The sequence below is a fragment of the Alosa alosa genome, chromosome 9 (assembly GCF_017589495.1).
Source record: "Alosa alosa isolate M-15738 ecotype Scorff River chromosome 9, AALO_Geno_1.1, whole genome shotgun sequence".
Taxonomy (NCBI): Eukaryota; Metazoa; Chordata; class Actinopteri; order Clupeiformes; family Clupeidae; genus Alosa; species Alosa alosa.
Window position 1 is genome coordinate 23,570,129 of NC_063197.1, and position 17,010 is coordinate 23,587,138.

At 42.1% G+C, this 17,010-nt stretch overlaps 2 protein-coding genes across 3 annotated transcripts; one reads left to right on the forward strand and one right to left on the reverse strand.

The window, feature by feature from the left end:
• The first annotated feature begins 1,105 nt into the window (after positions 1 to 1,105).
• Positions 1,106 to 9,924, forward strand: LOC125300063 (protein ABHD8-like). Its single transcript, XM_048251569.1, is given in 6 exon segments — positions 1,106 to 1,436; positions 5,082 to 5,235; positions 5,238 to 5,820; positions 6,670 to 6,840; positions 7,148 to 7,364; positions 7,628 to 9,924. Coding segments are annotated over 5 exon segments (1,341 nt in total). The 5' UTR covers positions 1,106 to 1,436; positions 5,082 to 5,090; the 3' UTR covers positions 7,853 to 9,924.
• Positions 9,923 to 16,684, reverse strand: ankle1 (ankyrin repeat and LEM domain containing 1). 2 transcript variants are annotated; one of them, XM_048251568.1, is made up of 10 exons: positions 16,620 to 16,684; positions 16,308 to 16,393; positions 15,904 to 16,056; positions 15,550 to 15,655; positions 15,252 to 15,375; positions 12,568 to 14,934; positions 12,271 to 12,430; positions 11,834 to 11,996; positions 11,554 to 11,686; positions 9,923 to 11,303 (listed from the first exon to the last, which is right to left on the reverse strand). In XM_048251568.1, exons 2-10 carry the CDS (start codon positions 16,367 to 16,369, stop codon positions 11,131 to 11,133), a joined length of 3,441 nt encoding a protein of 1,146 aa, XP_048107525.1. In that variant the 5' UTR covers positions 16,370 to 16,393; positions 16,620 to 16,684; the 3' UTR covers positions 9,923 to 11,130. The 2 variants fall into 2 exon arrangements, with proteins under 2 accessions (XP_048107525.1, XP_048107524.1); XM_048251567.1 differs by lacking the exon at positions 16,620 to 16,684 and adding an exon at positions 16,506 to 16,588.
• Between the last annotated feature and the right edge of the window lie 326 nt (positions 16,685 to 17,010).

The window sequence follows — 17,010 nt, forward strand, 5'->3', positions numbered from 1 at the left end:
ATTTCTGTAGAATGTCACTTACAATTCTAAGTATAATACAGGTTTGACATCTGTTAATACCTGGTCTAAGGCTACTGAAATAATCAGGCTCATGATGTCAGGGTATATTCAGGCCTAGGCCTATATAAAATTGGCAGACCTATGTTCATGTCGGTTTATCAAACAATAACTTGATATGTGAAATGCAAAAGTACCCATAGGCTACTCAAGCCTGCTTATGCAAAAAAAGAGACTGGTATAAGTACAGATTTAATTTCTTTATTTGAGTAAAATGTAAAACTAGACTCTGATATGTAGTAGCTTATACATAGATACATAGGCTACCTGACTTCCGGGTAGGCTATAGAAGTAAAAGGTAACCCATCCTAGCAGTTTTAGGACTATTTGACCAGCTGTTTTAGCTGAAAGGAGAGGCCTAACAAATAGATATTCTAATGTAACAACTATTATTCATTCTATGATGTTTTTTTATTTATTTTAATTATTCTATGTAGTTTACTTTTTAAACATTAAAAAGGTGAAGTACATAGCCCTTTTATGCTTTTATGTTCTATTACTCTGCTTTTGTTTATATTATAAAGCACATTGAATTACCCCTGTGCATGAAATGTGCTAAATACACTTGTCGTGCCTTGCCTAAAATACCTGGCAAATTTGTTGCTGTTGTTATTTGAGGGAGGCCTAGCTTGCTGGCAGAATAGCTGTCTCTACTCCTACTGTAGCCTACTTCTACTTTGAAAATGTAAGGATAAGGAGTAGAACGAACAGATATAGGGGAGTGGTAGTATAAAGTTGTCAGAAAATGAGGCCCACTCAAGTAAAGATACCTGAATGCAATTACAGGAAGCCTTCTTGGGTATTTATAGGCTTAGGCTACTCATTCCTAATTTCCTACCTCAGATGTTCAATGTTTCAATCAAAACGTCGGAAGGAGGGTTTGTCCAGCATTCCCATGGGACAGGCTGGCACAACTTTCGAAAAATACTGAGTTCAAAGAAGTACAGTAGGCCTATTGGCTGGTTGATGTCACGTCTGTGATCACAACAGGCTATTTCGCCTGTCGGTCAAACAGTAGGGGGCAGGTACATTGATGCTACAAGAAGGAGGGCATTATTGGATGCTTCGGTCGTGTGTTAAGAAGAATAGCAAAGTTATACCATTATAATAACAAATCAAGTAGCCTGTGTATCAAAGTGGAACAGTTAGGCCAATATTGTCTATGGAGTGTCGCATTTGACCAGATAGGCCCTTAATGTAACATTGTAAAAGCTCACGTCTCATGTGCCTTGGCCAGTGCAACAGATTCCAATTAAATCAGATTATTGGATTGGCTGCAGATTACATCTCGTCTTTTTCCACAACGCAGGGCAACGGAATGGTGTAAACCTGCAATATCAGACGTTCAGATGTAGGCTATTGGAATCATCATTCACCAGGTAAGATTTTATTAATTATAAAGCCTATACTTTTGCCACTGTAAGTGAAAGAACTCTTTAACAGTGCAGTTATTGTGGTATTAATTGTGTCACAATATTAGGCTAAAGGAACTGATCGACAAGTTTTATGTATTTTCAAATAGGCCTAGTGTCGTGACGTGACCACCAAATGTTTCCCGCAGAACAAAGCCTGAAACATTCTGGCAATTACTCTCATTGTTCAGTGTGTATGTCAACTGTAGGTTATGTCGGTCCCATCGTCCATTGGTGAACAGTAGCCTACTACGGAGCTAACATTGGATCACTGAGATTGCATTAGCAGTGCTCTTAACCCAGTTATACACGGCCAAATAAAGAACATGTTTACACAGGGGAGCTGCTGAGGATTTGTTATGCATTTTTGAGCGTGTAGCCTAATATAAGCAATTTACTTTTTAATGACTAATTCATCTATTGATAACAGGCAAAGTAAGGCAATAGCCTAGTCATCATGTCATATCACCAAGAACCCCATGTTATGTAGCCTAAGGCCTGATGGCAAGGTTGGGGTCATGTTTTGGCAGTAGGCCTAGGCCTACAGTTGTCCACATGTAGCCCATAATAATGTTTTTTTTTATTATTATTTCAAAGAGCTCACCATCTTTTGGACACTAAAATACACATAGCCTATAGTCAAGATGTTGAAAACAAATCACCACCACTTTGTTTGCGGACAGTTCACCAAAAGAATTTCAGTGGAAGTGGCAAAAATTCAGAGTGGAAAATTTAGTAACTTTAGTTGATACATTGTTACATCAATGTTAAATTATTAGGCCACACACATCCTGGATCAACCAATAACAACAATAACAACAAACAGTGATTTGCTACATTTTTTTTCTATTAACGCATATTTGCCACTTCTGAGGTATGTTTTTATCAGGCAACTAGTTTTGGTATCATCTTTTTCAAATGTATTCTGATGGTAGGCCTACATGCAGGGATGTAGTGGATGTCAGAAATAGTTTATCCACCTCTCAAAAGAGTTTATTCGCCAATTGCAACTTTCAAAAATCACACTGTATTATCCACATTCGCAATATGTACACATCAACATTTTAGGAACCATTTAATACCACTGGTATTGTTATAAACATTGGACAAAAACCTCATCATCAAACATGTTCTGAATGCTTTTTTTTGAAAAATCGTATAGCCCAGGGGTTTCAAACACCCGGCCCGCGGGCCAAATCCGGCCCAATTCCGGCCCACGACGTAGGCCTATGTCAAAATAATAATGTAATCCGGCCCTTGAGGCTATTTTTAATTGCGACAAACAACGATACTGATTAAAATAGACGATAGATCCAAGTACAGTGACAAATCTCATTTGTAGCCTACTCTGCTCCACTATGTGCTAGACACCAGAGCTTGATTCAAACCCCAAATCGCTGCGCAAAGTTTTCAGGATATACTTGTAGGGCTATTACATGCGAGAAACACAAAGACGTGCATTTGCAATTACGATGCAGGCCATAGTTTTGCACAAATTGAAGCAGAAATAGGCCTACACCTAATGTTGAAAAACGTTCACGTGTGATGAAGTCTTAGGTAGGCTATGTTATTCACCTATTCTGATTCTGAAGGAGAATATCCTTTTAGAGATTATGACCGATCGTCTATTGACAGTGATAGTCACAGTGCGTCTGTGAATGGAGGTGCGTCTTTGCGTGCATACGACGGTGTCCACTAAGCATATACCATGCTTATTTCGACCCTCTGCCCAACATAGCTTGGAGGTTGCAGTGGTAATCGTGATGAAAGTGTCCGTAATGGACGTGGTACAGACAGAAATAGGGCTCTACAGAACTCGAAAGTCACCCGCAATATGATGCAAACTTCTGGGTACTCAGAATACCCGCGATAGGAACTGATTTGACCAGAATACTTTATTGTAGGCCTTGTGGTTTAGTAATACATCACTAAACCATATACATCTTAGGTGTTGGTATACATCTTAGGTGTTTTCCTGTTAATTTGTTATGTGGGTAATATGAAAAAAAGGAAAGTAAACCTGCTCAAAGATGTTCATTCAGTATTTACTGAAAGGTGCATAATTTGAGGTGCTTGCCATCCAGTGATGGGTAGGCCTACATTTACCCCCTTCATAAACTTTTGTTTATACTCAAAGATTTTTACATTTACAGTAGGACTTTATCTCTGACCACTTTCAAGCCATGGCCTTTTGAAATTTTGATATAAAAATCCAATCGTGTTGCTTTCTTAACCCTGGCGCCTAGTTTGCCAGGTTTAAAAAAGTTATGAGAGGAAAATATTTTTATTTGGTGTGAAACACACACATACCCGTTTTTATGCTTTTTGTTTGTTTTATAATTTGTATTAATATTTATTTTATCATTATTTTATTTATAAGCTAAGGTTGCTAGCACATGTGTCTAAAACTAGATAAAAACACTTGCACTTTCTGTTTGCAGTTTTGTGTGGTATTTGAAAAAAAGAACATTGCCTTTTCAGAAATAGCCGGCCCTCCAATCAGATGACGTTGGCAGAAGTGGCCCCCAGCTCATTTGAGTTTGAGACCCCTGGTATAGCCCATGGAGCAGTCCACCTCACCGAGATCACAGAATTCATAGTTTACCCACCTCTTATTTTACCACTACATCCCTGCCTCATGTGTAGGGCATATAAACATGTGTCTTCCTAATAGCCATCCAGAATATGTCCTATGAGGTCTGTGTTCTGGGTTGGAACATACTGCGAAAATGAAACAATGTCACAGCCTGACATTGCTGACTATGTTGCCAAAATTCTCCAGTTACCATGTTAGCAAGTTTATAGCAGAGCCAATCAGGTTCTGGGTGGTATTTGCAAGGTTTAATGTGTGGTTTAGGTATCTAGCTCACTAGACCAAAACCCACATGCTGCTGTAAACTCACCACTGTCCCTGATTGTCTCTCTGTGCACTTTGTGTTTGAGAGAGGGGTTTTGGTTATATGATTTTCCAGTGTCATTACCATTGTGCACTGCCTGTGGGCACAAGTAGCAAGGCAAACAGTTTTTCTTGCAAACTTGCAATCATCATGTTACTTGTTTTGTCAGAATCAAGCTGAGCTTCCCAAACGCTCTTGTTGAACGCACCATTTGGAGTATGGCGAGGTGACACACTTTGACGCTATAGTCTTGGATTACTTAACTTAGCCTGCTATAGACAATGTTATATAATGTTGGTCATTGAGTCAACTGTTAACTACATTGGTGTGACAAAGATGAACACTTCCATTTTCCATTTCATTTGTGGTATGGAAAGAGAACGAGAGGGAACATTACATACAGGGTTAGCTCTGCCTTGTGTTCAGGTCTTCTATTCGTATCCAGTAAGCCATGGTTTGACTCTGTGTACAGTCTATACTTGGCTGATCATTTTAATTTTTAATGCATACAGTATCTATACAGTTTATTCACACACAACAGTGTCTCTTTTGTGTGCAGTGTCTTTTATGCCGTACCTTAGATAAGAACTAACTTCTTCAAATGTCTCTAAATTTTACTGATCCTCCTGTATTTCTGTCCTTTGGAAATAAACAGTGATTATTTTTGAAAGAAGCATCCTAATTGCCCCTACTGCCTTGTTTGTGTTTACTGTAGGGCCGCACCATGTGGGCTGGTGTCATGGAAAGAATCATCTATTGCCTAACAGGAAGATCCGCCAATGTTGTAGTCCCAATAGAAACCTCTGAGCCTGCGGATGGCTTCGAGTTTGTGGAGGTTAAGCCTGGCAGGGTGATCCGGGTGCGGCACATCATCCCCGACCGGCAGGTGGTGGATGACTACCCGGTCAAGCGGGCAGCATCCCCTGCAAGCGGAAGATCTCCGTGTTCCGCAACGGGCAACTGTACATCGAGAACCTCAGTGACGCTGCGCGCTCGGAGACACTGAACTGTCAGAACGGGGACCCAGATCCCAACAGCACGGTGGAGGTGGAGCTGTCGGACTGCAACAACACAGCTCCCCAGGAGTCCAAAGCCAGCCCGGATGGTCTGGTGGTGCAGCAGCCTCAGGCAATGCAGCGCAGGCGGCGTAAGCCCAAACGCACGGTGGTGATCGACTGTGAGAGGAAGATCACCTGCTGTAAGGGCACACACTCAGACGTGGCCCTCTTCTTCATCCACGGAGTGGGCGGCTCGCTGGACATCTGGGGCAGTCAGCTGGACTTCTTCTCCCACCTGGGTTACGAAGTAGTGGCACCGGACTTGGCCGGGCACGGTGCCAGTTCTGTACCTCAGGTCTCGGCTGCCTACACATTCTATGCTCTGGCAGAGGATGTGAGGGCAATATTTAAGCGATATGCCCGAAAGCGCAATATTCTTGTTGGGCATTCTTATGGGTGAGTATACTGATGGATACTGGATAAATCTGTGTTACTTGGTGAGGTGACAATACAAACGTTAAGCCAATAATTTCCAACTTTCCAACTACACACAATCTTTACACACAACTGTTCCGTAAACAGTTTACAGGCTATAGCACAAAATTGTAGATCAACTATGAAATGCTCCCTATGTTTTATTTTAATGTGTAATAATTAAAAACATAAGAATGAGGAATTCAAGAAGTGTGTGCCAATAAAACAAAAAAAAATCCCTTTATCATTGAAACAAAAGTAATTCCATCTGCTTTGACATATTTTCAGTTATTACATTGTACTCAGGAAGTAGGCTTCATATCTCTATCTCCAGCTGTCTCTTCCTTACACTGAAGACTTGTAATGCCTGACAGGAACACATGCCACAAATTCACTATTTTTTTAAGAAAGGATCCCATGTGAGAGTCAGGACCTAAATGTGGGCATGTGTATGACATTGATGTATTTTTTTGTGTCCCACAATGTAGTATAATACAACACATAGGACATACGAGGAGAAAGTTGCACAGCACTGTAAGACTACACCAGTACATCAAAATCATGTATAATGTAGCAAACCAATGTATTGTAACACAGCAATGTATTGTGGATTTACTCTGTTTTTGGGGGTCCTGTTTTTTTTATCTTTGTGGTCAGTCACAGATTTTAATCTGTTTTTCATGTTGTGTATCTAAGAGTGATGTTGTTTAAAAGAAAGCCGGTCTATTCTGTATTATGTAAACACTCATATATGTATGTGCGTAAACATTGATGTGAAAGTAGCTGTGCTGTCATAAACAAAAGAGCAAACAATCTTACCTTTTCCCACAGTGTTTCTTTCTGCACTTTCCTGGCCCACGAGTATCCTGACGAGGTCCATAAGATGGTGATGATTAACGGGGGTGGACCCACGGCTCTGGAGCCAAGTATCTGTTCCATCTTCAATCTCCCAGCCTGCGTGCTGCACTGTATGTCACCATGCCTCTCCTGGAGCTTTCTCAAGTAAGGGCACCTTCCACGCATCAACTCAGAGCCGTTTGCATACATACACATTGTTACCAAGCGTGCTGGCTTCTGACCAAGCTTCAGTTGTTACAATGTAATTCTTTATTAAAACATCTGTGGTTGTTCATATTATGTCTATATATGTTATTCTGATGTTTATAAGTATATTAATAGTATGAGTGTATGTATGATGTTTATAAGTATAAAATAGTTTATGAGTGTATAAATAGTATGCAGCAATGTTTTTTTAATTGAAATAAATGGAAAGATTTTAAGACTTTATGATCATTATGGCTCCTCCTAGAGCTGGATTTGCTCATCAAGGAGCAAAAGAGAAACAGCTCTTGAAAGAGAGCAACGCCTTCAACGTGTCCTCCTTTGTACTGCGGGCCATGATGAGCGGGCAGTATTGGCCAGAGGGAGACGAGGTGTACCACGCAGAAATCACAGTTCCGACCCTGCTGGTGCATGGCATGTACGACAAGTTTGTGCCAGTGGAGGAAGATCAGCGAATGGCAGAGGTATGTCATCAGATTCCCTGAGAGGGCCCTCACTACAACACTTCAGTCTGTACATATGAGTTCCATTAGGATCACTGCTTCTCAAGGTATAGTCAACCGTGTCATGAGGGTTCATCACCACATGCCACTGAACAAGTGAAATGTCATCTTTGAATTGCCATTGCATTAATACTGCCAAACGTTTACAGGGAAGTTGGCAGTGTGTTTTTATTTTCATCCTTTTTGCGATGCCACTCTGACTCAACCTGTCTGTCTCGTCACAGATTCTCCTCCTGGCCTTCCTCAAAATCATCAACGAGGGCAGTCACATGGTGATGATGGAGTGCCCTGAAACCGTCAACACCCTCTTGCATGAGTTCTTCCTGTGGCAGCCCGACGCCCCGAGAAAACCCAAACAAGAAGCAAAGCCTGCACCCGACAACGTGTCTGTAAGCAACGGGGACACTAAGCCATCGTCAGAGACTAAGTCCAAAATCAAGAACAAATAACGGTTTAGAAGCTCTTTTTTGTAAGGAAGAGATTCAGTGGCTTGCTTGAAGGTCGTGCCAAGTGTCCTCACAAAGAGGGTACGTTCCTTCCAGAAGAGCTTAACAGAGGAGATGGGTCAAACCAAAATAGCACCCATCCTCGTCTTTTGCACTGAAGTAAACAAAGCAGGGAAGCACTCAGGACAGAGACACAGGGAAGGCTGTGATGGCCCAGCGCTCCTTTCTGATGGTTGTTCTCTCAAGCTGTTTGGTAGGCTAGAGAAGAAGGATGATGGCAGGTCTAAGAGGGCCTGTCAATACTGTATTAAGCACAGCACTGGCACAGATACAGTTTACAGACTTGTACACCACAAGAGCTGGTACGGTGTATGCAATGGTGGATCTATGTGTGGGTGACATAGGCAGCTGCCGAAGGGGGCATTTTACAGGGTGCAGCACGGATTGCCTGGGAGGGATGGAATAAAGGATCAGTTGGCACAGTTGATTTTTGATTGAATTCATTTGCATGTCATGTTAAAGATATCATGTTATTGTGTAGGTCAGTTAACCTTGTCAGAGTGGGCACACAGATTCTAGTTTGTGAACTAAGCAAGCCTGGGAGGGTCTTCCACTTAGAGGTATACAAAGGGAATGAAGGTAGCTTGACCTGAGGTTTCCCCACTGGATGGTAGAAGGAGTGGCACATCTATTTAAGTTTATACAGAACCAAATACTACCAAATAAACCAAAATTCATTCATGATACTGTAAATATATAGTTTTACAAATATATTGGGGTTTTTTTCAGTTTGTGCTAAATCTTTTACGATAATATAAAACCAGTCTGCACACAATTGTGTGTGTTTGGGAGGAGTGTCCATGCCACCACACAAGCTACAGCTGCCACTGGGTGTATGGTAAATCAGGCAAGGTTGAGTTAGAATGAAAAGCTGTTTTGGGAGAACCGATGGTCATTTGTGTGAAGGATAAACATAGAAATGTTTGGACGAAGGACATTGCTCACTACTGTTCCTAACTACTATGAGAAAGTTATCAGGTTATCATTCTTTCATGCTCTTCAGGTAAGGGCTTCTGGTTTACAGATAATACTTTCGCTCGATATTAATTCCTTTACTCTCTGATTTTTATATTATAGAAAGGGTTTAGGGTTTACTCAGAGAAAGAGTTGAAAATGAGATTGACAAGATTGTGGACACAGACAGTGACTGCTGTCAACACAGGTTTCATTATTGTGTTATTGTGGTTTTATGGGTCATGTGGAAACTTCAAGTCTGATCCCTTAGAAATGATACAGGAATTATCAAACATGTCTATGTTGTTAATATCAGTACAATTCAGAATCGAAAACATGCATTGTATCCAAAGGAACATTGTCCAGACGCCTTACTCTTTTATTTTTTTAAAAGAACATTATGCTGACATTGGGTTATTATTCATGGACACAAATAAATGGGTTTTCTTGAAATAACAGAATACATGGGACACATTATGAATGAATTGGATTGTAAATCATCATCATCTCTATGTATTGTGGAGTATGTTGCTTTCCATGCGTGTATCAAGACAAGGAAACACTGCTGGCAGTATTTTTTTTTCTTCTTCAGGGAAATACCAGTGAACTGGGCAAATTATGCAACATTAACACTTTGGTTTTCTGTTTTGTTCTGCTTTGGATTGTTAAGACAAGGTTTTAAAAAAAAATCACTCTATGCCGTTTCTGAACAATGTGACTTTTTGCTGCTATTTTATATTGTTGAACACTAACAGTCATTTAGACTTCCAGATTGAGAAATGCTTTCACACAGCAAATGTAGTATTGTACATGTACAAACTGTCCCCAGCAAGTACAAGGCATCCAGTTGTAACTATCTAGTGTAACATCTGTATTATCATTGAGTGCTGATACTACTGGGCTGTAACTGGCGAGGAATACACATCTCACCAGGTCTACCTCTAAACAACTTGCTATTTTACTTGAGGATTGGGAACATCGTTGTCTGTTTGAAACTGTGGTTACTGTCACTGATTAAACAAATACAAGGCTGTGAAAACATTTCAGGAATGCCTAAAATATTACTGGTTGTTTTTATTTTTCCAGAAATTAAGACATTAAAGAAAATGAAATAAAAAAGCACTACGATTTCTTTTACATTATACATAAAACATATTCATTTACATAAAATCATCACAAAGTTACTAATACAAAGGCATACAAATGTGTGCTGTGATCTACTACAGACAGTACATTTTATAGCCTAATTTGAACATATCCATTGAAAACAATCATAACAGGTTTGACCAAAAACCTTACCCATTCCTGAAAGAATCTCCCTAGTGCACAAGTGTGAATGAAATGCATTTGTCCATAACTACCTGTGAACTACCTGATAACATCCCTGCCAACTAACACCAACTAAAACTGATTTTTTTTTTTATGCCACTCTGACTCAACCTGTATATGACAACCTAATACAACAATGAGCTTTGCTAACACTAAACCACGTGTTCTAAAAAGGTGCATGTTTGGCATTGTGCAACAACCTGATACCCTGACAAGGATGCATTCTAATGATAAGAGAAAAAAAAAAAAAACTGAACAAAGTATTCCCTATGTGTATATACATATATTTATAATATGCTGCTAAAAAATATACTGCTATACCGCTAATAAAACTAGATTGTAAATGGTTTGCTATTTACATTCACTTGAATATGTTTCGTTTCTTGATCTCATGCTGTACCTTTCTCACAAGTTGTACAGTAGTTTTCACATGTTTCATTTCTAGTCTGACTTATGCTGATGAATAATGCATTCCAGTACAGCCCTGGGCCAGCAGAGCAATGTCCTTGAACTGTGACTTAAAATGAAACTTCTTCATCAGTCCAAAAAAAGATTCAGTCTAATCTTCTACACGCTAGTGCCACCTTGTGCTCACACCTCTAGTTGCTCCTCTATCTAAAAGTCTGGATGAACTTATGAGATGATGGTTGGAGTGATTAATATATTGCTCACCCCCAAGCAGCAGAGTTCACACAGGACTGTACCATTTTATTTCGTAGTTGGTAAGTTACGAACACGGGTTGTCTCCTGTGGTTTGACGTGTCCAGTGTTGCTATAAGCTAGTGGTCCACCTTGTTTTTTCACATAACTGCTATTGTTTTCTCAATTAAAAATGCTTCTTAAACATGCATCTGATGCTTAGTGTTCAGTAACACTGTTAATGCAGCTCTATACTCTATTGGTACAATGCGCCCACCACTGCCGCCTCTTCAGGATGTTCAGTGGCCCGCCCTGATGTCTGCTGGTCTCAGCTGTCGCTCCCCCTCGGCCAGGAAGATCTGCATGGCCCGGTACAGCAGGTGCACTCCCAGCTCCCGTTTACGCTTCACCATCCAGGTGGACACGACCCCGTAATAGTCTCCACGCTTCTGATTGGTCAGCATCTTCACACCTGATTTATGCATCAATGTGAATGGACATTAGGAATGAGCTAGCACAAGACTGTTACTACCTGAGCTACAACAATCTGTAAGAGGAGACTGCCAACTGACTATAATGAACAAAAAGTTTCACACATTCATAATTCACAACAACACACTTACATAACAATTGTTGAAGTAGGGTGCAGGGAATATTAAAATTGATCATTGTAGGCAAAGTTTTGAATAGACTGACAAAATGTTAGTGATTTGTTTACCCACCGATTGCATCCACCATGCTCGCCTCCCGGGTAAACGCTTCCACTGGGATTACATTCTGGAAACAGTGGAGGGATATCACACCATGTTCAGCGTTCCACACGTCCAGAATGTGCTTAACCTTCGAGCAGAGTTTCTGGAGCACAGGAAGACAAATTGATCTTAAGACATGAAATTCAACAGTTGTTCATCTTTCAAGTCAAGTGTTACAATATAAACAAATTAAAACACACACACACACACACACATTTTTTTTGTTTTGGTTTTAAATAGGGCAGCCCACCTTAGAAGTCTTATCTCCTCTGTAGTACTCCAAAGCCTCATACAGATGACTGTATGGGCGAGAGCGCTTGCCCTTGCCAACATAGAAGATGGCACTGACAAAGGTCTGGAAACATTCCTTAGGGGTCATGGCTTGACTTCGGAAGGGTAAGTTATTTGTCACTCTGAGGAGAACACATAGATAAGAAAATTAAGCAATAAGCCCCGAGAGGCCGTAGGTTCCACTCATTTTAGAAAAGCTAAGGGGCATTGTTAGGCACAACGCGCAGCGGAGTTTGTGTTGGATTTCACAAGCACCATGCGTGATTCAGCCAATCATAATCAAGGACCGGAACTATCTAACTATTTTAGAATCTGTAATATTGTACCTGGTAAATCTGTATTCCACATTCCATAGCATTCTAGTGGTAGATCAGGAAATACTAAAATAGGACTCACCTGGGATCAAGGAGCAAATAATTGAAGCTGGACTTAATGACACCTTCTCGCCACTTCTTATTCTGGTCAGGTTGGTCAAATTGCTGACAAAGGACATATTCGTCTTTGGAGTCGGGTAAAATAAATGTGTGCAAAGCCCTTCTGAGCTCAGGGCTATAGTCTATATTAGGGGAGAAAAATAAATTTTGTACCTCACATAAAATATAGCAAATTTGGCCATTCACAAAGCTTAAACAAATGGTTTGCTGTCAATTCTACTGAGATTGTAATGAAGACAATTCATATGGATTCAATTACCAGTGTTTCCTTGGACGGACTGTGGTTGACTGGTGGTTTCTTGCTGAAGGCGGCGAAGCCGCTCCATGTATACCGGTCGGGTCCGGTTAGTTATGGGACCAGGGGCTTCTCCCAGCTCGACCAGCTTCTTCCTGAGCTCCTTGTCTGTCAAACCTTTGAATTCATTGAGCACATCGTCAGCAGGCTTAACATTCTCCTTCCCTTTGCTCGGGCTCGTCTTGAAGGAGCGCCAGTCGTACAGCACCGTCTCATCACTGGTAGTGCTACTGAGGTTGGAGCTGATGGACGTGTTTGCCGTGGGCGGTACGTGGGTCTCGATCAGCTCGTGGCCCCCCTCTGTGTCTGTGTAGAGGTACTCCACAGGCTCGTCCACGTCTACTAGATGAGGACGTCCTCCCGGAGTGTAAGACAGGTTGGCCAGCGATTGGGGCCTGCAATGGCCAGATAAGCGACTCATGCTGTACCGGGGGGTGCATCCGGTGCCTGGTGTGTCAGGGGGATTTTTCTCTGGCGTGTTAACACTGGACAGGGACGATGTCTGAGACTCCAAATCTGTGATCCAAGAGTCCTCCACGCTCTCTTTGCTACCCTCCTGAGTGCTTCCTCCAGGCTTCCAATTAGACCCTTTTCCACTGGAGCTGGAGAGATCATCAGTGATAAACTCATCACCACTGGATACTTTCTCCTTTCCAAGACCAGCTGCCAACGTATTGCCCTTGGTGATTCCAAACGGGCCTGTAAACTTCTCACAAGTTCGTTTATCAAGAATAAAAGTATCAGCCATACTGTCTGACAGGATGACTGTATCTGCTTGGCTAAGTCCATCGCATGAAGCTGGACACTGATCGGCCGTCAGTGTCTCTACTTGACTCTGGGAATAGACGGAGTTCGAAGGCTCACCATACCTGGCCCCTGAGTAGGGCGAGTTATGATAAACGGCACCTGGTGTGTACCTCGGGTCTGCAGGACTGTCCTGTGATCTTGTTGGACGACGCATGCGCGTCGGCGTTGGCAGGGTCACTTCAAAGAGGCAAGAGGATGACAGCGAGGAGGAACTCTGTCTGGCTTGCTGCGAACAGCGGCTCAGCCGCGAGCGTGTCCTGCCAGTAACGAAAGGACTTATGACAGCGTCACAATCCTCACTTTGAGGCTCCTTTCCTCTTTGTGAAAACACCTCACATTTTGACGTCCTTCTCTCACATGTGAGATTACTCATCATTTCTGTAACCTCTGCCACCGGGGCTGACTTCTCCCACGTAAACTCTGCACTGACACAGGCACTTTCTCTATCCTGTCTAGAGTCTCTTTCTGTCTGTAGGGCACCCGCCCCTGTGTGTCCACTACTGTGTCTCTCTGGTTGACAACAATCTGCACCATTATGTGAAGACTCCCTCTTAGGCTCTGTATGTGGATCTGTAACAGCACATACTGGACTGCATTGGTTTTCCTCAGAGCCTCCGTGGACATCCTCCAGCGGTGACTCATTCTTCTTGAATAGCGAGACCCCAATGGCGCTTTTGTATTCTTCACTGTCACAGCTACTGTACTGACTATTCCCACTGCGGCTGCTGCTCCCTGAACTGGATAAGGGCTGGACTAGATTCTTTGGATCCCTGACATTGTGGGTGAACACTTCGTCTTGACTGTCCTGTTCAGTTGGCCAGCATCCCAGGACAGTCTTTTCAAAGTCCTCCTCTGTCCTGCCATCGTCACGAGAAAACACAAAAACGTGGTCAGGGGACGTGACATCAATGCCCTGATGATGCAACACTGTAGCCATTCGCTCAGTGTCAAAGAATTCAGAGTAGTTGGTGAAGTCAACAGTAGAATCACAAGACTCGGAACTCTCCTGTGCAGGGCATCGTCTTGGAGATTCGGCGTCGAAAACAGGGAAGTACTCGTCCACGTCTCTGAAGCTGACACTTTTGCGGCTGGCGCGGCGGGAATACACAGCTGACTGACGTGGCGGAGGGAGGACATCAGAGCCCCTATGACCAACGCGCTCATATTGTAAAGCTCTGCCGTCGGGAAAAGCTACATCTTCCTGAAGAGCTGGCAGGACGGAGTGGTCTCTGATGCCCGCAGCGGACATTCGAGTGCTGGAGAGGACGGCTGGCGGCTCAAAATCCAAAACTGAATCTCGAGGACCACGGAGATCAGAGAAGTCCGAGAGCTCCAGGCGGTTGGGCCCTCGCCAACTGGGCCTGCCGCCGATTCCTGAGAAGTTGAGAGATGAGGACCTACGTGTGCTGCTTAAAGGATCATCCCCCATGTCACTCAGCATGGACATTCCATGAGAAGCCATGCTGTACTCATCCATGGCAGAACAGTAGGAGCGGTCTCTACCAGCCTGGCCTGTGTAAACAGCTGAAAAAAAAGAAAAAACAACATTCTGGCCTGGTTTTAGTGCTTTAACAAATATTGAAAGTGATCACACCCCTGTTTTCTAAGGGTTTTGAACTGTGTTGTCTTCATGCATTATAAAATCAAAATTTTCCAAAAGGTATATACTATACTGATTTGAAAGGATTGCAAACAATTGTTTAGAGACACTAGCAACTGCCAAACTGAGTTATTGTGTGTTACACAAATGTACTACCAAAATACTACATCAATATGGGATCACTACAGTCTGTTGGCTTTCCCACAGAACAAATGTGTCATAATTAGGAGAGGTATCTCACAATATTGGAACTTGGGAAACTCCTCAGTCTCAGCTTGCACGGCCTGACACTCATGTTCTGAGAGAAGCAAAGCACATCGACGGTTGTCCTGTTGTTCAGCCAGTTCACCAGCTTTGTTGCCATCCTAAACATATAGGTTTCAAACATGTTACGCATAATACAAACACTTAATACCAGAAAACAATACATATATGATTGTTTCCATTTTCCTAGCTTCTTACTGTGTCCTACATATCCTTCACAGCTTGTGTTAATTATTTATGGTCAAGATAGATTCAAAAGAATTTTGAAATCTTACCTGGTCTTTAAGATTTGGATTGCCACCATTTTTTAATAGTAATTTGAGATTCTGATAACAGCCCCACAGAGCAGCAATATGCAGGGGAGTGAGCCCTTCAGATGACCTGTGAAAATACATTTTTATTGTCTTATGTAGCCTAGCACAAAATAACCATCAGCTTAGAACTTTAAAAGCAGGGGATATACAGTAAAAAAGAATAATATGGGTTTGTACTGTGTTAGTCTTACAAAGTGTGACCAGCCCTGAAGAAAAGAAACTCTTAAACAAGAATAGTGAAATAAATTGGTAAATTAATGCCTGTAATCAATGCCTGTTGTAGCGCTTTACAAATGATGGAAATCATAGACTAACCTGAGATTTGGGTCAGCCCCATGTTGTAGAATAAGCTTCAGGCAGCGGATTCCCTTCTCGGACTCTTTACCTACAGCCAAGTGTACGGCCGCGACACCCTTTTCAAGAATTGAGTTTGGGTTAGCTCCTTGGGACAACAATGACTGCACAGACCTGTCAAGAGAGTACACATACTTAAGTCCATTATCTAACATTCAACAACACACTTCCAGGGTGCATGTCTGCTGGTGTGATTTGTGCATCGTGTAATGTAAGTAGCAATACGTTAAGATGTAACATTAATATAATTTGCTGCCGGGGTTTGCTTTGAAGACAGCATAATCACAATGCTACAAGACAAAAACAATACTGAGCGAAAGTTAACTTCGTTAGCAACTAGTGTTGTTTCCAAAACATTGTATTACCTTGGATCTTCATTGCCCACCGCTTTGCATAGCTGTGATACCAGGTTTGTATCAGAAAGCATGACTTGATCCTTAAGAAGCAGAGTCTATGGTAAGAAGAAAACAGTTAGTACAGCGCTAAAGTAATAACCGCAATCGATGGGCCTACTGTTTAGCAATCCAGCTAGCTCGCTGTTTTCAAGCATTCAAACCACATACAAGCATACAACCCCCCTCCGCCCCACACGGGACTGCATTTACACATCATATGCAATTGCTCCTAAACTAAATCTTGAGTTAAATAATAAGGTGGTAAGTTTTAACAGTACATGCCTATGTTACTCCATGAATTCGAGGTTAAAATTCCCTCCTTGTTTTTTGAATCCGCCTCTTCGCAGACTTTAGTTCCCGCCTACCAGAGGAACTGATTGGTTCGTTTCAAGTTCTCAGCTCCTTTACCCAAGGCCACCTCTACCGCTCTGCTTTTACTCAGTCCATAGACATAGAAATATAGTCAATGACCCACCCAGCTACGTTAAGTTAGACAGTGCTCATGTATATCTATGGACAATGCTACGCTCAATTCGTTTAAAACAATGCTCATCACAAAAATAATGCTGCCAAGTTATGCACGCCCTGGTGGTGCAATCATCTTTACCCACAAAACTGTCACAAGACAGATGTACGTAGTTGACACTAGATGTGCACCAATTTGTGAAGACCC

What these genes read in the sequence shown, in the direction of transcription:
- ankle1 (XM_048251567.1), bottom strand. An exon ending in GTGGGCAATGAAGATCCAAG is followed by an intron (nt 16,057 to 16,307) that starts GTAATACAATGT and finishes CTCTCTTGACAG; the next exon opens with GTCTGTGCAGTCATTGTTGT. An exon ending in ATCCAAATCTTAAAGACCAG is followed by an intron (nt 15,376 to 15,549) that starts GTAAGATTTCAA and finishes CTATATGTTTAG; the next exon opens with GATGGCAACAAAGCTGGTGA.